Source organism: Gadus chalcogrammus, chromosome 10 (assembly GCF_026213295.1).
Source record: "Gadus chalcogrammus isolate NIFS_2021 chromosome 10, NIFS_Gcha_1.0, whole genome shotgun sequence".
Taxonomy (NCBI): Eukaryota; Metazoa; Chordata; class Actinopteri; order Gadiformes; family Gadidae; genus Gadus; species Gadus chalcogrammus.
Genome location: NC_079421.1, coordinates 7,122,343 through 7,147,342, shown reverse-complemented (window position 1 = coordinate 7,147,342; position 25,000 = coordinate 7,122,343). Strand labels below are relative to the sequence as shown.

Genomic DNA, 25,000 nt, shown 5'->3' with positions numbered 1-25,000 from the left:
TTTCATTTTATCATGGCCAAATACATAAAGAGTTACAGGTACAATCTTGATCTTCTCCATCGCTATAGCAACACGGCAATGTGGGGTGCTCTGAATAAAAATAAGATGTCATGATCACAACCTCTTTTAATCTTGTGAGGGGGCAACGACTTTCTATAGCTCCTGTAGAGCAGACATGAAGCAGTTCTTATTATTTGACAAAGAACAGTAAGCATAGAAAACTGATGAAGAAAGAAATATATATCTGGCACGAATCAAGGCCAACAACTGCCAAAGCATCCCATAAACAGCTTATCAGTTAATTTAAAATCCATCGGAAATGACTCAATGTAATTGTAATAAGTACGATTAGCATCCCAAAAGAAACACTGAGAGTGTCTGTGTTCTTTATTTCTTGATTATTTTGGCTCATTTGATACATCGAAATTCTGAATACAAACCAATTGTATGCAACATAAATGACAGAATCTTATGGATTCTACATACTTTCTGATTACAAATATGAATATGAAGAATTAAGCTCCACAAGGTAATGACAAAAATGTTAAACCCATGAGCATAGGTTTAATTTACGGTCAGACATTGATTCAGGCAAACAGAATAATTTCCAGTCAGAGGAATTCTGATTGGTAATACATTGTAGGAATCATTGGAATAAATTGATGCACTGTGTGCCGCCATATGACTGTATTTTCAAAGGCGAGGAGTGAAATTACATGATATTTCACACACTTTTTAATTCCCCTACTCCGATGACAATGAGAATAGAGACAACACCTTTCAGAATAGTTTTGCTTTGTGAAACGTTTCCTTTGGCAGCTGTTCCTCAAGATTATGGCATACGCGAGCAAAAGCAAAGTCCAGCTTCCAGCAAAAGGAAGAGCCCACTTAAATCAATTTGGCAGCTCAACAGAAACACATGCCTCTTCTCTGCATGTTTATAATTCATTAGGAGGTTGTTCCAACAATGGCATCCAAAATCTATTAGAGCAAACAGCTGTCCATTACAGTCAGAGGGACGGCAAGGCAGATATGTATTTAGTTTCTCTACATGAAATGTTAGGAACTGGCTGATTTGCACAATTTGGGCCATCTTTAAATCTACATTACAATTATGTGTCATTTAAAAAAGTATCTTTGAATGTGCTGGCCTCGAATGTAACAACCAATTCAATTGCATTTATTGCTGGAAGACAAACAAACAAAAAAATCAAAGCATTCGCCCGGGAGTCAAGGTGAGTGTTTTACTAGGAATTGTCTCCTATTTAGAGAAGGCGCCGGAAATCCATGAAGTAAAGACAAGCTGTGGTACGAGATATCAAGAACAAACAGACCCTGCTCGGCCAGATAAAAGGCTGCCTTTGAACAGGAGGTACACAGAAAGCCAGCGGTGCACTACACCATGTTCTCCATACCAACCAGTCCACGGCCCCTTGGTGGCCCCCCAGACACAAAGTAGAGACCAACCAGTCCACGTACCCATGGTGGCCCCCCAGACAGAAAGTAAAGACCAACTAGTCCACGGCCCCATGGCGGCCCCCCAGGACAGAAAGTAGAGACCAACCAGTCCACGGCCCCATGGCGGCCCCCATAGGACAGAAAGGGGGGCAGTGGAGAGAAGTAAAGCAGCCACAACCACCACCATGTCCATTCTTTAAATCTATGAGCTTACTTCTTTGCTGGCAACACAACTGCAACAGCAAGCAGGTACATGATTTCAATGATGCATGAACGAGATTGAGTGAGAGAGACACACAGAGGGACAAAGAGAGAGAGTGACAAACGTTCTCGCGTTTACTGATAAACAGGAACCACTTAGGGGTGGATCAGAGAGATTGCCTCTTCCATTGCAGATAAGCCTCGGTGCAGCTAGACCTGCAGAAATCCATTCAAACACAATGGAGATCCTGCATGAACCCCTACCCACATCCCATGTCTGAGGTCTGCCACTTAATGCTGGTGGAGCATCTTCGGTCATCTGCTTTTAAGATATTTATGTTATCTTTATCTCCATCTCCCAACAGAGGCCACGATGGCAAGGCTGTGAAATACTGTGGTTCTGTTTTTTTAATCATGAAAAAAAGCAGAGTTAAACTAAAACAGGTCTCAGGGGAATATAGACAAATGCCTTTCCTTCAAAGTGTATGTTTTTATTTGAACTTGTTATTACCACATACACATTTTCCTTACTGTCATACACTTGCAAAACAGTGTTGGTATTTCACATGAACTATTCAATGCAAACAGTGGAGGAAAGCCAACCAGTCCTCGACAATAAAATCAACAGAGAGAGAGATTCACATTCATCCAGTACGAATATGTGTGTATGTGTGTCTGTGTGTGTGTGTGTGTGTGTGTGTGTGTGTGTGTGTGTGTGTGTGTGTGTGTGTGTGTGTGCGTGTGTGCGTGTGTGCGTGTGTGTGTGTGTGTGTGTGTGTGTGTGTGTGTGTGTGTGTCTGTCTGTCTGACTGCGTGTCTGTGTGTCTGTGTTTGTGGCGTGTGTGAGTGCATGTGTGCGTGCATTAATGCGCTCATGAATGCGCTCATGTGTGTGTGTTGGTGTGCAGTGCAGCAGTTCAATAGGACTGCGATGTGCATAACCCACGAGGTCCGGGCAGGAGGTCAGGGTCAGGTGTCACAACACTCTTTGATGTTCTGCGGTAGAGTCTGCGGCTGGACGAGGTGTACAAACTGTACGCTTCGGGGAGCATAATGCCACCAAACAAGGAGCAGGATTGAGAGTCTTAGGTATAACATTACCACGGCAACAGTGTTTTGGCACAACTTTAGATTACAAGTCAAGTTGTTTTATCGGTAGATGACAAAATTCAGACTTAGTTTTCAGGTTTTTTTTTCTCACATGTATTGTATCAATCTGTTTCAGTTGAAGCAAGTCTGAGTGATGGAGGAAATGTTGCCATGGGCAGTAAGAAAGTGATGTTATTCATGCACTTAATACTTAAGACTGGTATTGAAGACAGTTGAGTGAAAAGATGGTTGAATGATATGTGGCTAAACTGTGTCGGGCAGTGAGATTGAGTGTTGGATTCTGGTAATGTAAAGTACTTACATTTACGGACGCCATCTTGCCAAGTTGACAGGCCTCCTGTGAACACCAGAAGAACAGACGTTATAAATCGCTGCCACGCACGAGAAGTCATGCGTTGAGTGCATATTTACTGTAAAGAGAAAACTAATTATTCAGAGCCCCAGAGAGAGAGAGAGAGAGAGAGAGAGAGAGAGAGAGAGAGAGAGAGAGAGAGAAAGAGAGAGAGAGAAATGCTGTGGATATATTACATTCGAGATGAAATCAGCTAGACCTAATAATATCTGACCGTCAGGCTGCTAAATTTGTTCCCCTATAAAGGGAGACTCGTCTTTAGGGCAGTCATTGATTTCTAAACGGGATGTGTGCGGGAGGACGCATAGAGCTCTCCCTGCTGGACCCCTTACCGATGTAAAGAGAGAGTGACATTTGAAGCAACACAAGCCACAAGCATGTGACTCTTTGATGAAGATGTTTTCTGTGCATGTCAAAGGGGGGGAAGAGAAAAAGTGAAAGGAATATCAAATGAAGATTCAGAATTGAACAATAAACAGCGACAAGTTTTCTAAATTAAGAACAAAGGGCCCTGAGGGGCCCGCAAAATAGCCTCCTGCCCCGGGGGACGGTGATAACTCACACAGCGATACAGATAACAGCATTTCATTTTTAATCATCAATTTACCATTTTCTTTTGTACGGAGGGCCTAACAACTGGGCGACACCACATCTCCCGAACCAAAAGTATAATAGAAATGCAAACAGTGGAAAAAGACACCGAGTCCGCTTTAGGGTTGGGGGATGGGGGGGAGAGGTGGGGAATGGACTTCTGGAGAGAAAAAGTGAAAAACAACAGCCAACAGAGTCAAAAAGTTAAACAGATTATGCTGCCATAATTGTTGGTGAAGAAGTAAATAATTAAACTCAAGCATAATCGCCTGACGACCGCACACAGGCTCGCCAAGCTGTTTTAAATGCGGGAATCTTTTTTTACGATGTACACCTGGACAGTTCCAGGTCTCCAGGGCTTTAGGGTCCTTATATCCGTCTCTGTCCTGCTTTCAAAACGGCTAATAGCCTTTTAATGATATGCTACTGTGCTGCTGTGTGATTTTCCCGGAGGTCCTTTAAACTTACATGAATGATCCATGTGATTATGTGTTTTCTATAGTGATCGATGTGGCCTTGACCACAAAGCTCTCACAAAGGTGTGAGCTACACCCTCGCAAAAGTAAATGTGCCATCACATTGCTTGGGTTAAAAGGCCAGTGGACAAACTCCCCTAGTGTGGAAAGAACGAAAGAAACAACGAAATTGATTATTTTCTGAAAATGTTTTCATGGCTGTGAAGGAGGCATCCAGGGATGGCTGCTATGCGTTGCTAAAGCGCTTTTAATGTTCAGAATTTCCTCACTGCGCTTATTGGTATCACCACTCCTCTGGTACCAGGTACCCACTTATATCACCACTACTGTGGTACCAGGTACCACCTTATATCACCACTACTGTGGTACTACCAGGTACCCAATTATATCACCTCTATTGTGGTACCAGGTACCTACCTATCACCACTATTGTGGTACCAGTTACCATCTTATATCACAACTACTGTGGTACCGGGTACCTACTTATATCAACACGCTTCTGCCATCACGCAACAGCACAGGAAATCATGTCATCAGACGGAAAAGAAAATCCTTATTTTAGTCAGCTGATTTTGAAATAATGTGTAAAACCCTCTTGGAGATCCCCCCCCCCCCCCCCATCCCCCACACACATTTCCAATGATTACGATGATGATGTTTTTAACACTTGAATTATAATTGTATTATAATTGACATCCAACCCTAATTTTCCATTCATCAACATGTATGCAATTTAAAGCACTAGAAGCATTTTTGCATGATTGCTCAGAGGATGACAAGATAGACTCTTTCTGCTCCAGATGAGCGGGGGGCCAGAGTCCGGATCTCTGCTCCAAGGACTAACGTTTTCTATGCAGATCGCTAAAGCTTCCTTTAGCACGCGCTATTTCACTTCCTTTAAATAGACTAATCCAAATATCGGTTTGTATCTGGATTAAAACCTATCAGTGATCAATGAGTCTGGTGGTGCGTTTGGTTGGGGCTCCACTCACAAAGACCAGATGAGTCTGTATTTGGTTTTTACCACTTCAAATCGTTCTAACCTGAAAAATATGTTCCCCTTCAGATTCTGGAGAGGGAACAAGCATTTGAGAGCGTATCAGGGCACATTATTCTTAATTATTGTTAGTCAAACACTAAGATGAAATAATCAATAGCTTTACTATTGTTTATTACTAATAGTTATTTTGGACACAACTATTGAACATTATCTTGTCACATGGAGGGCTTTAAAATAAGACGTAAGTATGAGCATATTTTAGCCCCTTAATACACTGCACCATACCGGTATGGTTGCTATTCCCCATTTCACATGGCGTGTTTATTTCTGCACGATATCGGCTACGACACGCCGTTGTCCGGGGCTGTTTGAAGAGCGTCTCATTTGCATCCACTGAAGAGTCTTTTAAGGCTACTTTTGCTGATCGGTCTCAAACGTATGTTTTATTCAGCAACTCAGGACACAAATAGCGCCTGTTCCCCGGAATGCAGTCCAATTAAACGTATGTTAATAGAAACCTTGAGCTGTCGTCGCATATCTGTGGTAGGTGACCGGTCATATTAACGTCAAGACGTTCGGAGAAAGTAAAATAAAATAATAAAAAGACAACATGAGGCTACGGCAAAAGTGGAACACCGACGGGTCAGGGTTCCTGGGCTCAACGGCCCCTGCTCCCCTCTCCAACCACAGGCTCTCAGAGGAACCACAGGCAGACCACCAGAGAGAGAGAGAGACAGAGGGGGAAGCTAAAGAGAGAGAGAGATCTGAAAAGAGAGGGAGAGAGAGGGAGAGAGGGAGATAGAGAGGGGGAAGCTATACACAGAGAGTGAGAGAGAGAGAGAGAGAGAGAGAGAGAGAGAGAGAGAGAGAGAGAGAGAGAGAGAGAGAGAGAGAGAGAGAGAGAGAGAGGGAGGAGAGAAATAGGGAGATAGAAAGTGGGAAGCTACAGAGAGAGAGAGAAAGATCTGAAAAGAGAGGGAGAGAGAGAGGGGGAAGCTACAGAGAGAGAGAGAGAAAGATCTGAAAAGAGAGGGAGAGAGAGAGAGAGGGAGAGGGGGAAGCTACAGAGAGAGAGAGAGATCTGACAAGAGAGGGAGCGAGAGAGAGAGGGAGATAGAGATTGGGAAGCTACAGAGAGAGGGAGAGATCTAAAAAGAGAGGGAGATAGAGAGGGGGATGCTACAGAGAGATGGAGAGAGAGATCTGAAAAGAGAGGGAGAGAGAGAGGGACATAGAGAGGGGGGGGCTACAGAGAGAGAGAGAGATCTGAAAAGAGAGGGAGAGAGAGGTTGAGAAATTGAGGTAGAGAATGAGAGAGAGGGATACTGGAGAGAGAGAGAGAGAGAGAGGAAGGGAGGGAGATAAATGGAGAATGAGAGAGAGGGTGATCGATGGTCGAGAGAGAGAGTGATGGTAGGGTAAGAGATAGAGAGAGAGAGAGAGAGAGAGAGAGAGAGAGAGAGAGAGAGAGAGAGAGAGAGAGAGAGAGAGAGAGAGAGAGAGAGAGAGAGCGCGATGGTAGAGACAGATTGAGAGGAGAAAGAGAGAGAGAGAGCGATGGTAGAGGGAGACATTGATAGAGCAAAAGAGAGGAATGGGAGAGATGGTGGAGATAAGTGCGATTGTTGGTGAGGCACATCAAAGTGTGGTGGATGTCTTGGCGAGCAGAGGCGAGAGGGACTGGGTCTTTGATCACCCCGGGCTCTCTGATCATTAAAATATTGGATCAATTATTGAGAAGCCCCCAGAACCCCCCTTATTGTGCTTCCATGCGGAATCAGAATTCTCCCTTCAAACCCTGAGCCACAGTAGCACCATGAATACATAGGAGGAAAGCTGATCATCACACGCCAGGAGTTATATCTGACATAACCTGCCGATAAAGAAATGCATTCATAAAAAAATAACCAGAAACAAGAGCACACGCATAATCCACTGATTGTCTTGGGAGTTTTGCATCAGTGATTGTTGATTATTAACAGGTTTGTGGGAGCTACCTGCGACGGCAGAGCTCATCCCTGGAGGTGTCGGAGTTAGGAGAGGGGGGAGGGGTAACGATGGCAGACGCTGAGGCTCAATAATAACAGTGAAAGTGCTAGCGGCAGAAAGGCCGCGTGATGCAGCGCGTGGGGGAGACGTCCCTGCCGTGTGATTGGCTGCTGGGACGGGGGGTGCTAACTGTTTCTGCAGTTTAGTAGTCTGGCGCGCCAGGCGGCTGGAGTTATTAAGATGTTTTAAAAAGGCATGCACCCTCATTACGCTCCTTCAAACAGCAACATGTTTCATTCTTATTATCACAACGTATTGGTTCCACACACAAAAGTTAAATTAATTCATCAAGTATTAATGTTTATTGAAAAGGACTTATAGGAGGGCATAAGGGGTTCACTGGATATTGGAAATAAAGAAAATGATTTCACAGCATATTTCAAGATAACACAGCGGCTCGCCAAGTACTGCTGTTCAGCATCCTGTTGGGCTTCAGAGTCTGCATCTGCAGAGTCAACGAACACCGGACCACCAAACGACCACCGTGCTCCACTGATGCATGCAAGCTCATTTCCGCTGTTTGAACTTCTAGTAGAGGGTGCATTCGGTTGCCTGCAGTCACAACATCTGTAAATAATGAGGCAAAGACAACGATGATGCATCTTCCTCTCCCATGCTACAGATCCCACCTCACACCACCACCCTATTTGATCCAATCCTAAAAAAGACTTTCCCTCGGTTGCTTCCGAGCTACAGTACATACACTTACACAACTTCTTGAATCAGAGTCAATATTTCCATGACTAAATGGCTCAACGCTTTGACCTCCTTAACGCTGGCACTAGAACCCTTACATCAAAGCCATGCTGCAACATTCCCCCTCCATTAGCAAAGGAGATCGAGTGTATCAAGTGCGTAAAGCCCCTTCCCCCCCTTTCTGCAGTTTGTGAAAAATTATTTTTGAAAGGGGTGTGTGATGTGCTACGTGAAGCTACACTGAAAGCCCTAAACTTGTCTGCAGGGCCCTCATGCTCCTAATGGTTTAACACTAATGAGATCTGCTGCTCTCTTCTCCAGCGCGGCACCCACACAACAGTTTACTGCACAGTGTAAATACCTTTGAAGACGGCATGAGACTCAATCCCACAGTGGTGTGTGCGAGCACGCCGGCTCCCCAGTTAGAGCTAGTTTGTCTATGTTTTTTTGCATGTGATTTTTATCGAACACTGCCAAAAGCTTGTCCAGCGCTTCTCTCACATTTGTGGCCGCGATGGAGTGGAGCTGCTGTTTGTGTCAATTCAAGTGAAAATAATGGTCATGCGGGGCTTGTCCGTGCTAATCAGTATTCATGTATGTCAGGCAGTGCCACACACTTCTTCTACTTTGGATGTTTGGTGAAAGTGAGAAAGGAAAAACATAGCTCATGTGGCCTGCGATCAAGTGCTTAACCCCAGAGACTGGACGGATCTGACTGAATCCATCCATGTAGGGAGGACAGCTCTGTCAGGGGGCTGTTCCCCAGAGCAGAGAAAAGTCCTCACAAGCACAGTTAATCATACATAGGCTGGCTGGCGGACATATCCACCTACACACACATTCACACACACAGATTCGTGCACACACACGCACATACATATGTTCTAACACATGCTCACTCACATACAAACAAAAACCCACCAACGCACACAGACACACACACACACACACACACACACACACACACACACACACACACACACACACACACACACACACACACACACACACACACACACACACACACCTACAAACAAACACACTCACATGCATAAGGGCAAACACACAAGTAAGAAACCCTGCGTGCCTGCCATCTGCTAATGTACCCGGGCACAAGAGATCTCCGCGCTTCAGCCAAGAAATACTGAGCAAGAAGTTTACACACCGCTTATTGGCGGACACAGCATGTCTTGGACAGGGCAATAAAAATGTTGCAAACAAACACCTCCTCATCAAAAGGGACTAATAAAGTCTTCAATACACTTAAGTGTAGTCTTAGATAAATACAATCCCCCATTTGCCCCCTGTATCGGTGTGCCTCCGTCCAAAGGCTATTGACATAATTATTGGCATTCAATAAAGGGAAACCCTCTCAGCAAACTCTGGGGAGTGCGGTGTAAATCCTACAGAAGGCACTCCAGGCCTGTTCAGGAAGGAACTTTGCTTTAAGTACTCCACAGCCAGCATTTCGACCCGCTCGGTCAAACAAATTTTGATTTACAAGTGGACAACATGTTGCATTTACATCAGCTTATTATTTTGAAGTGCTTTGTGTGTATCCCCCAGGAGCCTACATTTTCACCCACACACACACCCACCCACCCACCCACCCACACACACACACACACACACACACACACACACACACACACACGCGCGCGCATAGAGGAACCCTTACCCTTAGCTCTGAGTGAGGTATTGATCTGCCCATGGTAGCGGACCCTCCTGATTTCATTAGGCGAGCTGCTGTTAATTACTCCACTCCCTAACCTTTTGCTGTTTCATTTGGAACCACAAATTGGCAGAGAGTAAAAAGAAAAGCAAAAGGAAGGGGAAGAGGAAGGCAAGTAGGAAGTGGAAGTAAAAGAGGTGAGGGAGGGAGGGAGGGAGGGCCACATCATGGCAGATTTGTTCCCCCTCTCTCCCTCTCCTCTCACTTACACACACCACATCGCTCCCAAGTGGGATCATCATTTAAAAAGAGGGAAAAGAAAGTTCATCAATGTTCCTGTGTGCTCATCACATTATGCGGAGTGCGGCTACTGTGGTAATGTGTTTCAGAGGATTCATTTATTGGGGCTGGATAGAGCGTGAGGGGGTGGTGGGAGGGTGTCAAGGGAGCAAGGGGAGAGGCATGCGAACAAAAATGGGTTTCACAGCCATGTAGAACGATCATTATTACCTCGTTGATCAATTGTCGTCTATTTGCATGCTGGGGGTTAACGTCATATATAAAATTATTTTCCATGAATAGAAAGTGCTTTGCTATACCGTCAATGCCTTTCTAATTGTGCCTTCTTGCCGATGATTAAATAAGATATTAAAAAGGACACATATAAGACTAGCTTTAACACCTTATGGTGCAGTCCTCCGTTGCGCAGCATACTAAGCAAATTTAAATCACGGATGATGTAACTCATTAACCATGAGAGCCCGGGAGACCAGATGAGCAGTCTTGTGCTTTATATTCATGTCGTGTCCATCTGTAACAACCTGCACATCAAGGGTTGCTTGATAGAAATTAGTACTTAAAGTAATTGGTGTGCCGCAACACGATACAATTATTCCCACAATAAAGTGCATCAACGTTGTTCCGACGCGACGCATATCAAGCATCAACACGTTACCGAGTGCCATTTCGTTTACGCTAATCCGTCCCCGCCATAGAATCGTATAACGCCACGTTAGTTAGCAACGACAAACATCAGCGTTTTGCACCGCAACGCTTTACCGGCGGATGTCCTTTTTCCTCAAGGTTGAACCCATTCCAGTTGAAAGAAAGGGATTCGATGCGGGTTTCAAAGGAGAAATTGAGAATAACTCTTTCAGACGAGATAATAACTTCATCATAATTAGCTTGGTGGCGCCTGGGAGCGCCGAATCGCTGGTTGCTCTGGGATCTGCTCTGATTTATGGCATGATTTAATTACGTATCAAAATTCAATTAGACCCTGCTTTCAACCAAATTTCAAAGTGAATTTTTGTCAAGCCGCCCCTCCTGGAACGCAGCGTGGGTCTGAAGGACGTCTGCGGTGACGTACGCGACTCTAACTCAATAAAAGACTCTTACCCAAATTGTTTAGCGGCATGAAAGGACGTCGGTTGGAAGGTGGTGGAGGTGGTCCGGTGGTGGAGGTGGATGTGGAGGTGGTTGGGTGCTGGAGGTGGAGGTGGTCGGGTGGTGGAGGTGAAGGTGGTTATGCAGGTGGAGTTGGTGGTGGAGGTGATGGAGGTGGTGGAGGTGATGTTGGCCGAGGTATTGGTGGTGGTGGGTGAAGATGGAGGTGGTGTTGGTGGAGGTGGTGTTGGTGGAGTTGGTGGGTGAAGGTGGAGGTGGTGGTGGAGGTGGAGGTGGAGGTGGTGGCGGAGGTTGTGGTGGTGGCGGAGGTGGTGGAGGTGGAGTTGGTGGTGGAGGTGTAGTTGGTGGTTTAGGTGGAGGTGGTGGTGGTGGTGGAGGTGGAGTTGGTTGGGGTAGTGGAGGAGGTGGGGTTGGTGGAGGTGGTGGTGGGGGTAGTGGAGGTGGTGAGGGTGGTGGGTGAAGGTGGCAGGGGGGATGCGTGTTTCCAAGCCGGTTTGGAGGAGATGTTCTCCTCAACGTTCCTTTTTTCCCCCCCTTACCGGTTTCACATCGCACTTCACATCAAACGCACGCCGCGCACCTTGCTGAACAGACGGAGCGACGCGTGATCCGGTGCCAACACGCCAAGAAGGTAAACGGCAGTTTACAGAGAGAAAGACAGGCGGTAAGCGGCTGGTTGAGGTGGAGTACACTTAAAGAGTGCCTGTCGGTTATTCCGTCTTCAACCAGTAGCAGTTAGCGCTTGTTCATCTCCACTCACTCCAGACTCCACCAGAAGGGGGTGCACATCTCACACATACACACACACATGCACACACACACACTCACTCACATACACACACACACAAACACGCAGACAAAATATAAGACATACAAGACATCTTAAAACAGGAGAATGTATTTGTGTTGACCTTGAAACCTTTGACCATTATTGTTAATATGTCCAAACAGAAAGGTTCGATGAGACAGCCGCCACGGAGGCAGCCTCAGGGGGGTCCGCACAGGGTCAGGTGCCCCGGTGTGACGTGCCACACATGGACAGACCTGATGCTGGAGCAACGATCTCCTGTCCTCGCTCGCCAGAAAGAAGCCCGCCGCTGACGACGCCTAGTTGGGGACGCCGCGCTGTTGAACTGATTCCCGGTGCTTTGAGGAGACGTTTTTGTGACTTCACTAGGAAATGGCGCAGTTGGCAGCCATAGGGTGGGGTCTAATGTAACGCAATATCCTCCTCTAGGGTGTCAAATACACTCACTGTAAAACATGTGAAGCTGGAATTGTCGCTTCACATATCGTCACGCTCACAAGGACTTTGAAAGCTTGTGAAACATTTGCTCACACTCCGTGGCAACTGCTTGTTATGCATTTCACTGAGAATGTCAGAACAAGTGAGGATAATACTCTAATAATGTTCTCTTAAATAACAGCCTTCCGTCGACTCCAGATGCAGACAGGTATCACTTCAAAAGCTTGCTATTCTGGTCATAGGCAGCCCGTTGAGCAGCATGTCATTAACTCCCACTCACACTTTTAACCAAGCCATTAGCATGCACCGTTTAGATCCTTCGTACCAGCATGCGCATAACCTCTATGACACGGTGTCCCGATACGCAACTGTGTTATTTGGACATTTGATGCAGTCAAAATAATACATATATTCTTCATTTTATCAACTAATTATTCCTTTGGCAGATACTTTTTCTGAAAGCTAATGAGTGATTTAGACTTCCAGTGAATCTGGCTTTGGCGACGTTGAGGACCCCTGGTACGACGCCCGGCCAAAAGCTACACGTTCAGGCCAACACTATTTTATGTGTTTTTTGTGTTTCTGTGTGTGTGTGTGTGTGTGTGTGTGTGTGTGTGTGTGTGTGTGTGTGTGTGTGTGTGTGTGTTTGTGCGTGTGTGTGTGTGTGTGTGTGTGTGTGTGTGTGTGTTTGTGTGTGTGTGTGAGAGTGAGTGAGTGAGTGAGTGAGTGAGTGAGTGAGTGAGTGAATGAGTGAGTGAGTGAGTGAGTGAGTGAGTGAGTGAGTGAGTGAGTGAGTGAGTGAGTGAGTGAGTGAGTGAGTGAGCGAGTATGTTTGTGTATGTGCATGTGCGTGTGTGTGGTCCTGGCAAAAATGTAATGAAGCTCTCCAGACCCTTTTGTTCAGCATAAGCAGATAAAAAGAAAAAACAATGCTCAGCCATCCGGTGACTCATCTTCAGCCACCGCTTGGTGGGAAACGTCTGCTTTGAGCGATATATGCGGAGCGCATACCTGAAGAAAACACACCGCTCTCAACTAGAGGAGCGGCAGGCCGTGTAACGAGCGCTGTCACCTGTGGTCGGGTTCAGCATCATCACCGACATCATCGCTGACTCCTCCTCACACATTCTCAGAGAGGAGACGGCATTCAGAGCTGGGGACCTACCGATACTACGCGGTCTCAAGAATTAAAGTCTCAACATTCAAAGATAATTAAGTGTGGTGTTCCTCGCCAAAAAGGTGTTTTTAACGATGGATAAAGGGAACACAAACGATTATAGAAAAACGAAAGCCTCTTTGGCCCGGACAAGGTCATGTGTTTATTTTGTCCAATGAAATGGTGGTTAAACGTAGGGTGACCAGACGTCCTCTTTTTCCCGGACATGTCCTCTTTTCGAGACCTAAAAAATGCGTCCGGCAGGGATTCCAAAAACGTCCGGTATTTTGCCTCGTCGCAAAAAAATAAATAAATATTATTGTTATTATTATTATTTTTATTTTTTTTGCCTCGTCGCATATTTGTGTTTCTGGGTCTTTCACATAACCTACTAGTTATTACCATTGTATATGTCTATGGTTATTACGGCCTTCCAAGTTCTGGAAATGGTATCTCCCTTACGTTCCACCTTCTTGCGCGAGCTGACTGTAGAGAGAGTCTGTCATTGGGCGACCGATCTCAGGGTGCTCGTTGAGAAGGTGCCGTGTATAGACGGAATGAAACCCCCACTGAAGTCCGTAGGCTCACGATACAAACCACCCCCCCCCCCCCCCCCCCCCCCCCCCCCCCCCCCCCCCCGTCAACAATCTTGCCCGGGGCGCAATTGGACCTAGGATCGCCACTGTCTGCAGCCATGCCTGAACGTTAATGTAAGTTCACGGACGAACTAAAGAAAAAATACCCATGTTTTCGCCCCCCCCCCCCCCCTCCCGCGACGAAGTGTCCTCTTTTTCACAAACTCAAATCTGGTCACCCTATTAAACGTAATGCGATCGATCGCTCGCTGAGCCAATAGCGCTGCTTGTTTGGTTGAACAGTGGCTGCTGAAGGACGGGGATTGAAAATCAAGAAAACAATCAGCGGGTACGAAACTAACAGTCGCTAAATCCATTCTCCAGCGGCCGCAGAATCCTCCACAAGGGGCTAAGTAGCTAGTCAATTATTGCGTCAACAAACTGAACGTAAAAATAGCTTTTCCCTTTGTTGTTGGGTATAACTATGTATATTTGAATAATATACACGGCAGTGCTGAAATGTTTTGGCAGTATATTGCAGGCCATCAGTGTTTAACTGCGGTGATTCAGCTGCAGATCCCTCCTCTAATATGCTAATCCTTGAGTTGGACACTTGGCCACGCACATTACAATTCATTTGACTGTTCAGTATTTTTTTCCAGCGACCCTTTAGCTGCGTGTGCTCTCGCTGCCAATGCTAAGAAAGAAATACACCAATTTCAAAGGCAGGAATATGGTCTCCGTAAAGCATGAAAAGATGAGAAGTCATGGGCAAATCCCCATCTGCTGCATGCATATTTTACCAAAATATGTTTATGTCGCTTTACTTGGCAGCTTTTATTGAAAAAAACCAACAACAAATAAATAAATTGCCATTGATGTCACAAAGGCCTCCTGAAGTCCCCCATCCCCCCTACACACAAACTCACACGCGCACACACTCCCACACAGACACACACACACACACACACACTCCAGCACACACACACACACACACACACACACACACACACACACACACACACACACACACACACACACACACACACACACACACACACACAAACATACACACGCACACACACTCACCAGCAGTTCTTCCATGCCCTAATGTTGCCATCACCAACTCACACGTTGGTGCCACAAGGGTAATTTTCCTTTCACTCTTTCCCCAAAGCCCCCACTGGGGCAGAAGCACTCGTATTTATATATTTGTAGAGCGGTGAATGTGCTCCCTTGGACGTCGCTGATCCGCAGCTCTTTATTTATTTATTTATAGTGTTTTTCCTCCCAAACTCTTGCTGTTTCTCTTTCCACAGCCAAGCACATTAACATATGTTCTCACAGTGCAGCGGGCTTCACTGCGCCGTGGGTAAACGCCTTATTACTGCTGAGGCTCCAATCTGGGCTCTCTATCCCCCCATCACCACCATGGAAGATCCATGCACGGTGGAAGACCACATTTAGGATGAGTCTGACACGGGGGCTGGGTGTTGCTGGAGGGGGGCTGGGGGTTCATAGCATTTAGTGGAAGAAGGTCTCTTCTTCAATTGATATTCTACCCACTCTCAGAGATAGCGGGGGTTACAGGGACAAATAAAGGCAATATCGCAGGCGCATGATCGACATAGTCTATAATAAGGTCATCTACTGCATAGGTTTTTTTCCCCTGCAATATCATTTTAAATGCCGATAAATGCCTTTTTAGCACGCAGAGTCAACTTCTATATACAAGAGGAGGGTGCATGAGTAATATTCTGCAGTTTATATTCTCTAGTCGCATCCTAGAATAATTATGATGTTTTTGCTTCAAGCTTTCATTCTATTTGGATGTTGCAAGTAATCAGTAAAGGGTATTTCCAACAATCACAAAATGTGCTATTAATAGCTATAGCTATGCTTTTGTGATGCAGTATGCCACATGTAGTAAATACATTTAAATACGAAGATTATGGCTAATGAGTGTGTAGAATACCGGCAAAATTATGACAAGACATCATAGGCATGCATTCACATTTTCAAATGTGTAAAAGCATGTTTATTTTAACTTTTTATGCAGATTTGAGCTTCATTAACACCTAAAGAAAACAACATGTAGCACAATAGTATTTCTTAAATACATTTCTACACATTCAGGTAACCCTTCCTTTTACAGTCCCTTAATTATCCAATATTTACCCAATAAATGTATGGTAAAATGTAATATATTGGGTATATACCACTGAAAAATAAGTCGGTAGAGACATATAAATGACAGGTTAGCCAAGCTTTTATGCTGGTAACAGCCCAAATTTAATTATGTACCGTCTACAAATTAAGATACTATATTGAGATAACTTTTCTTAAATAGGTATTGTTCATGGCTCCTACCATTTATAAAAAGTTTACTTGATTTACCCTAGAACGTATTGAAAAGCTTATGTTTAAGTTTAACATTTACATCCATTCTTACCTGGTTAAAACCTAGGAACAGTATCCTCCTGGGTCATGTTACATCTTTTAAAATAAAGGGAACGTGCTTCAGAAATGTTGAACAATTTACCCAGTAAGTAAGTAAGCTTAAACTGTGCGATGAAAGTAATTGTGTTTGTTTCAAGGTATTACCAGGCTCTAACTATATCCCCTGTAAACTTGTTATTCAGTGTTTATTCAATGAACACAAAGTTTTACCTTGTGTGTTATGCAACTTTTCTAAATGAGATATTCCCTTCTCCCCGCAGTATTAACACGGCATTGACTGAAGTGGGCTCAAGCCATTGTCACTTCTAACACAAATGTAACTCTATTCAGCACTGGTAGCGACACTTTTTATATTATTCTGGGAAATGTCACAAATGAGGATAGGGATTTCAGAAGTACCCCAACTCTCTAATCTAATGCGTAGTCTAAATGTCAACAAAACGCTTTTTTGGCGTGCAAAACGTCTGTGATAGTTTTCACCAATGGACACATATCGATAGTGAGTTGAATTGGTTTTATACACAGTCGAAAACAAGAAAACCTTCCCATGAGTATCCGTCTTCTGCCAACTACTCTACACATTAAACACATAAAGAAAAGCTATATTTTAAAAACGTTATACTTTTTAATGTAGTTTTCAGCTTGTTTTCTGTGTAGGGAGGGGTCCACTGGCGCCCAGAGTGGTACTGTGTAGATCTGAGGTAGGTCCCTTAAAATTATTTGTACCAAACGCCACAAAAAATATGTCTTTGGGGGAGGGAGGGAAGACATAGCCACCCTAGCCATCCAGCAATTCAACTTCATAACAGTGGGAAGGCAAAGAACACGAGATGGATCAGTGGAAATAATAAAGGCTCTGGATAACACTAGAGCGCATTAATAGTCGTTCCAAAGAATATCTCCAACAGGCCATGCAGCTGTCACAAAACCCCGGCGCGGTGAATCAAGGATCACCTTTACAATTGAAGGGATCAAGACAGAGCAGAACATTTCATATTAAATTTAGATTTGGCCTTTGGATACAATCATTGTTTTGGAAAAAGTACTAGTTGCTGTGAGTCTTTTGGCCCTATCGAGAACAAAACTCTCGAAGAGCCTTTGTTTTTGTCCCAATAATGTATTCCCCAAAATATCCTTAAACAGCAAACAATAGGAAATAGCCCTTGACGGATGTTGTAATTTTGAGCGTATGATTTGATTCATGTAATCAAGCAGGGAAACCAGATCGTAGGACATCAATATAGTTTTAGATTACACCTCGGGTCTAGATTACCTTTTGGATAAAAAAAAGGACGAGGAAACTCTGCAGTAATCTCCAGCGAATCGAAGCACCGAAGGACCTATGAAGGTCTCTGTGTGTATCCCTTTGAATAACGCTGCAATCAGGGAGTCAGGGAGGTCGTGGTAGCCGTCAGGCTAAGAGGGGCTAATACATTAGCTGCTCTGAGGAGAGCTGCTATCCTAAAGTATACAAGGACTCCCCATTAATGGGTTCTGGGGCGCCCGGGAACACCCCCCCACCCTGAGGCAGTGTTTCCTCCGGGAGCTGGCCCCTGCCATGCTGGCCTTACCTTTCCTCAGCCATCTGCCTAGATTTGACAAATGATTATATATCAAAGGGCTCGGCACTGATTTGGACTGGTAATTGATTGGAAGTAGGGCCTTCAAATCCCTGAATGGTTCGGGCTGGAGTGTGCATGCCTTTGTGTGTGTGTGCGTGTGCGTGTCGGCATGTGTGTGTGTGTGTGTGTGTGTGTGTGTGTGTGTGTGTGTGTGTGTGTGTGTGTGTGTGTGTGTGTGTGTGTGGGTGTGTGTGTGTGTGTGGAATAGGCTCGTAGAGCATGGTAGAAAGAATTTGGGGTAAACGAGAGAATAGAGAGAGAACCAGAAAGAGAATGAGGGATTGGACCTAAAGTTGAGCTGATATTTATTTCATCCTCAGTGGATATGCAATATTTGAATATAGTTCGGCATTAAAATGGGTTTTACATTACTAGCAAATTAGGGGAACTTTATTGTCATAGACTTCGTTCAATGATTACAGTATGACATTTAGTTTAGTTGTTTTTCAGATTTCGCTAGAATACTGTTTGAATAAGTTTTCTGTGGTTGCTATGATTGACATACATACATTTCCCACTATAAATAACATTAATGTCTTACCATGTTTGGTTCTCATCGTATTCAAAAATGTTCTGGCAAATATTCGTCATAACTAAAAAATTAAACATAATATACAATCGCTGAACGGAGATTATGACAATAACCTCCACATTTCTGGCTAGAAATGAAATCAAAATCCATTTGAATGCCGAAACAATATCAAAATATTGAAATTTATCACATAAACGTCAGTCACCTTTTTTGATTTACAGATAGAATAGGCTAAATCTCAGGATCTTAGAGCTGTTATTGGGAAACTACTACTTTTTCCGCTGTGGCTGGTATAGCGTGTTCAGATTTTGGTGTGAGACTGGAATGATATATTTATCCAATAATTACCAGTGTTCCTGTCGTCTGCATAATAGCCAAAACATTAGTGCAGTACCGGAGCTATAGTTTCCCCCATCGAGGCATCTACCAGTAGGCTAGGTTCAATACGGAGGCATATGATTTCGCTCCATGTGCAATCATACACACATAATATCACACCCACAATGGGTGCGAGCCATACATACCATAGTATTAGTACTTAAAAAAGAACACGGCAACCAATAGTGTGCAGCATCATTTTGTGGAAGGGTTTAAATGGCCACAATTAAATTCTCCTTTTCTTTGTCACAGTGATTATAAAATAAATGCTAGGTTTATACGTGATCCTTTGAAGGCAGCCATTAGAGTTTCAGTCATTTAACAATGTACCACTAGTCCCTCCACTGCAATAGCCGCAAAGTGTGTATATGAGTGTCTGTGTGTATGTGTGTGTGTGTGTGTGTGTGTGTGTGTGTGTGTGTGTGTGTTTTTATGTATGTGTGTACAAACGTGTGTGGCTGTTTGCGCATGTGTTTGTGTGTGTGTGGGTATGTATGTGTGTGTGTGTGTGCATCGATGTGTGTGGGTGCATCGGTGTATGTGTTTAGGTGTGTGCCATAAATGTTGGCCTTCTGCTTTAACAGCGCAGCAGGCTGGCTGTAGCTGCGTACCTTTTGCCATTTGACATGGTCCTGCTGCGCTCGCGGGCGACAGATGCTGCGTAGGCCCTGTCCCAGAGGTCACAGATGACCTTTCACTTTGTCTTTTTTCCCGTGCCAGTCACAACACATTATTTGTTCCTGCGACGGCCAGGGCTGTAACTCCGGGCACCTTGGCAGAGCCCTGCCTGCTCCCTCTACCCCCCATTCTACTATGTATATTTTGGTTTCCATCTTGTCTTTTGATATCACGTTTATCTTGAATTAAATGCCTGTGCGTGTGTGTGCGTGTGTGTGCGTGTATGCGTGTGTGTGTGTGTGTGTGTGTGTGTGTGTGTGTGTGTGTGTGTGTGTGTGTGTGTGTGTGTGTGTGTGTGTGTGTCTGTGTGTGTGTGTGTGTGTGTGTGTCTGTGTGTGCAAGTGAGGCGAGTGATTGTGCGTTTGGCCGCGTGCGTATGGGCGAGCCGTTGCCCCCGGCGTCGTCCTAAACAAGCCTCAGGGACCGACGCCGTGGTCGTCTAGTGGCCGACTCCTCGGACTGGGGGTGACGCTCCGTCGACTAGCCTCGTGATCCCGCGCCACGGGGAAAGGCTTTCTCCTTATTATACACCATGAATCACCGCCATTATGGGCTGATTCACCGGTGGCCATTCCATTATCTTTTTTTAAATTTCTTTAACATGTTCATGTTTTCATGCAGTTGTTCACGAGGACAAAGGTTATCAGCACGCCCTTATAAAATTGAGCACTAGCATATTCTTCAATGTGACAGGGAAACAATTAAACTATTACATATTGATAATCAAACACAAGATAGACCTCCATACAAACACTAATAATACACACAATCTGTGACGAAATAGCTTCGAGGCACTGGGCGCCAGATTTCCATTGTAATTATAGAAAGCCTGGCGGGACCAGAGGGCACTCTGGGAAACCCTGCAGAGGCAGAGGTCCTTGATCCTTGGCCTGGTCCCTCGCGCGCCATCTGTCATCTCCCTGGGTCGGGCGGTCCACATGCCCGCACGCACGAACCGCCGTAGTAAACACACAGGCCACATATGAAACCGCTCGTGCCCGGATTAATGGAGCCACTTTCGTAACGCGTGCAGGTAGACAATTACATGCTCTCCCCCCCCCCCCCCCCCCCCCCCCCCAGAACAGGAGCTTTAAGTGAACACAAATTGTAATTAGTTTATGTTCTCACAGACTAAATTCAACATCCAGCTGAATGTGATCTACGAGGAGGAAGAAACTAAACTGGAATCCTCAGCTGGATGGCGATGTTATAAATGTATTTCAGAACACATAAGTGCTCCAATATCCCCCCCTTTGTTAAGAACGTTCCCAATGCTGTTGTACGCCGCGATGAAAAACTGTTTTTCATAAAGTAGTTTTTTTTTCCAGAAGAAGAAAAGAAGTACGCTGAAAAAACCACACAATTTCTCAGCGCCTGAAGCCTAATGTCAGAAATATGATCTCAGCATAACCCCTCGGCCCGATCGCTGTACTCCACGACGCTGCAAGCTAAAATCCGCTCTTCAATTATTCACCAAACGCAAATTTCCTTCCCTCTTTAGTGTACAACCAGGCAGCATAGACCGTCTGGGCAGAAGAATACAACAGAGTAAAAGGTGGTAGAATAAAGTCCTCTGTGTTGAGCAGGAAGAAAGAACGTGCAGGAAAATACCCGAACAATAACTGATGGGGAGAAGTTAGTGGTGGCTGGACAATACTTCCGGCGTTGGTTATAATTGTTGTTTAACAATGCGCGGTCCCCAAAGATTATCCACAATGCAATGTATGGCCTTAAGATGACGGTCACTATGGCAACCAAAGGGCCTTGAAGGACCCTAGGGCCCACCCACCCGGACAGCCCTTAATCATCTTCACTCGGAGCCTGGCACTGCAATATTTGGCCAATGTGTCAAGAACAATTATATATACTTAGTGCCTGGGCACGTCCATCGCTTCCAACCCTCCCAATCTCCTCAGGTCTCTCTCTGCCTCTCTCCTTATCTCTCTCTCCTTCTCTCAGCCCTCTCTCTCTCTCCCTCTGTCTGCCCCTCTCTCGCTCTCTCTCTCTCTCTCTCTCCCTCCTTCTGCCTCTCTCTCTCTCTCTCTCTCTCTCTCTCTCTCTCTCTCTCTCTCTCTCTCTCTCTTCCCCCTTCGTTTCGTTCTCATACTCTTAATATAATAACAGAGCAGAGAGTTTAAAAGCCCCGTCGCTCAAGAGAGGGAGGGGGTGCGGGACCGTTGGAGAGGGAGTGGGAGGTGGGGTCGGGGGGTAGGGGGGTGGGGGGGTGGTGGGTTGGGGGTGTGAGCAGTGAGAAACAGAGACCCAGCGTTAGGAGGGTCAGCCCAGAGTCAAACTCGAGCGTAGAGGAAGAGGAGTAGAGTAGAGGAAGCCGACGTGTGACTTTACACGACGCCACAAATTCCAAGGTCTAGAAGGACTCTGAATAAGGTCAGCTTAGGGAAAAAAAAATATTTTAATAATTTTGTTCTCCTTGCCGTATGAGACGATGTCATGCCTCGTCCTCTAATTAGGGAGATGATCTGAATATGAGCAGTTCGCGTCCAGTGGGATGGAGATACCCGGGCCATTACCGTGTCATTTAGACTCGCAAAAGGTTTTGGGAACAAAAGCCCATCGTCTCTCATTATTCCGTCAATGATGGAGTTGATGGGAGGTGCCTCACTGTGTTATTATCATTATGATCATTATGATTATTATTTACTGTCAGCAGTTAGTGTGCAGCTCAGGAGTCCTGCTTGACAGTTAGCCAGACAGCTAGCTGCATTAGCTGTGAGAGGCGGTGGTGGTGAGAGGAGGTGACCGACCGATGACAGCTTGTCATTGACTGGCTGAAGGATGCTCAAACAGGCTACACAACTTTTACTTCTATTTTTTAATGGCAATATTTTTTTTTACATGACTTTTGACTGGGGCCGGCGGTCAAATAGAAGCTGTTTTTCAGTGGCGGCGCTAAGTGGGCGGCAGGAGGTTGTGTGAATTTGTACTATGCAACACGTTTTTTTAACAGTGAATTTAACTAGTGAGGCGGTGGCAGAAGGAGTCGTTGGGGGAGATGGTTCAGCCGGGGTGTGGAGATGACTTGAGGATGGCAGCGTGAAGTGATGACTTTGACTGTGCATAGATAGGACAAATTATCGTTGAATAAATCTTCCCTTCTCACCAAATGCTTAACAAGCACTGGTTGGATCATGTGAATCACTGCTTTCGTGTAGAGTAATTTAAATGCAGGGTTGTAGATTCAAACTATTTATTATAGTTGTATTTGCTTCTGCTCAAGGCATCACATGGGACAAAGACTCCCAGAGGACCTGCATTGATAATTGATAAAGAAAAAATATCAAGTGCCCGGTCACCGAAAGAAAGCAAGAAAAATGAATTACAGTTTTTTTCAATTGCTTGAACACTATAGACACATGCTTAGACCAAAGCAACACAACTTGAATTTTTTGTTTCTATACCTTAAACACATGTAACAATTCCTTAAACAAAAGCGCTGCTTTGCACTTTAGTTGCAATGGTGCAACACACTTGCTCCTTTCTGCAACACACTTGCTCCTGCACACTACACAGTATTTCATACATAAGACACTTAATTCAAAAATGACGTCTCATTGTACCATTGGGAAAACACATCTATTCAAAATCCTAAACACATTGGTTAATTGAGAATACTTTCTTACACACCTTAAAACACTTTCTTCCAAAACTGAACACCAATCAGCCAGCTGCAAAAAGGCCTCAGTTACAGTTTTTTTCAATTGCTTGAACACGTTTTGCAAAATTTGTCTCATTGTGTCAAAACTCAACACACAAGCAAATAAGACAACAACACTGGGAAATAAACCATTCACATCTATGTCAAATTGAAACTCGGCTATCGAAACCTAACAATTCTTTGTAAAAATGGCACTCTGATGTCAAAATGAAACACACTTGCATCATATGAATACACTTTCAGATCAGCAGCAACACACTGGTCTACTTTATATAAAACACTGCTGTCTTTCATGTTCACTGTTTTTATTCAGTTCCACAGAGGGCACGTTTTCACCACAACCAAAATAAATACTAAATACTGTACATTGCAGGACTGTACATTACAGTGCAGTAAATACAGTTTGAGCAAAAATAAATAAATAAATAAACCCTGTTGTACTGTGAACACAGAAAAACATGGCAATTGTGCATGGGTGGGCTTATGGACCCTGCCGTCTGTTGGGGTCTGGCCATAGGATCTCATCAACATCACAAGCAATATTATCTTCCGCTAAGCATCGGGGAAAATATTGCCTTGTGTGCCGAATCCATCCAAGGATTGACCCTATGTTGATGTCTCCGCAGGCCTGTTCCATTGCCTGCAGAAAAGGCATGTGAGCATGAGGTTGGCGGTCATATACGCACCAACTCCAAGCCGAAAATAACACTTACCTGTACATATTCACGTCGAAGTCCTTTGACCCTGACACTGTTTCTCTCAAATGGGACCCTGTACAATTGCTTCATGGTAATTTGGTGCTTTACCATGATGCGTCTGATATTGGAAATGCTCACTCGCTCTATGTTATTGAATACATCTCTATCTGCAAGTATTTGTTGCTGTAGCTGGTTGAGACGGATTGCATTGTTTGCTCGGACCAGGTCCACAATGGCAAGTTTCTGCTGTTGGGTGAACAGGCGTTGGCGTCCGCCCCCAGAAGGTCTTCTAGTCATTCTATAGAAAAAAGCAACCACGAAATGTTACTGTATTGGTTTGCTTCTTTTTTATAGTACTGTATATAATGTACTTTACTGTCTATACCATAGAAAGTACTGAAACATCTCAATGTAAGTAATCACAAAACTACCACTTTCGTTCAAAAAGGAGCATTAGCCACCCTGCAATACAGTACATGTGATATGGTACAGTACTGCAAATACTCTAGATACAGTCTGAGTAGAGTAGAAAGTAGAGAGTTGAAGACATACCTGTCTTCCAGTCGGAATGTCCTTATTATGGATGAAACTGTGAAACGGCTTAGATTAGGGTGGACTCTGCCCAGCTTCCCTCATAGGCAGGCCATGGTTTACAGTATGACATGGTCCACCAAAGTTGCTCTTATGTCATCGGAGATAATGCTCCGTGCACGGCCTCTTCCACCACGTCCTCCTCTATGTCTCTGTCCTCCTCTTCCTCCTCTACCTCTGCCTCTTGCTCTTGCTGCATCCATGCTTGCAAGTTCTCAAAATGGCTTAACTGAGGCCTTTTTGCAGCTGGCTGATTGGTGTTCAGTTTTGGAAGAAAGTGTTTTAAGGTGTGTAAGAAAGTATTCTCAATTAACCAATGTGTTTAGGATTTTGAATAGATGTGTTTTCCCAATGGTACAATGAGACGTCATTTTTG

At 44.7% G+C, this 25,000-nt stretch overlaps 1 protein-coding gene across 1 annotated transcript in view; it reads right to left on the bottom strand.

The window, feature by feature from the left end:
• The window catches only part of pcdh11 (protocadherin 11), a 146,371-nt gene that overhangs the window by 55,593 nt on the left and 65,778 nt on the right, over positions 1 to 25,000 (bottom strand). Inside the window, exon 5 of the mRNA XM_056600396.1 lies at positions 3,071 to 3,106. Coding sequence (XP_056456371.1) covers positions 3,071 to 3,106 — 36 coding nt within the window. The remainder of the gene's footprint in view (positions 1 to 3,070; positions 3,107 to 25,000) is intronic.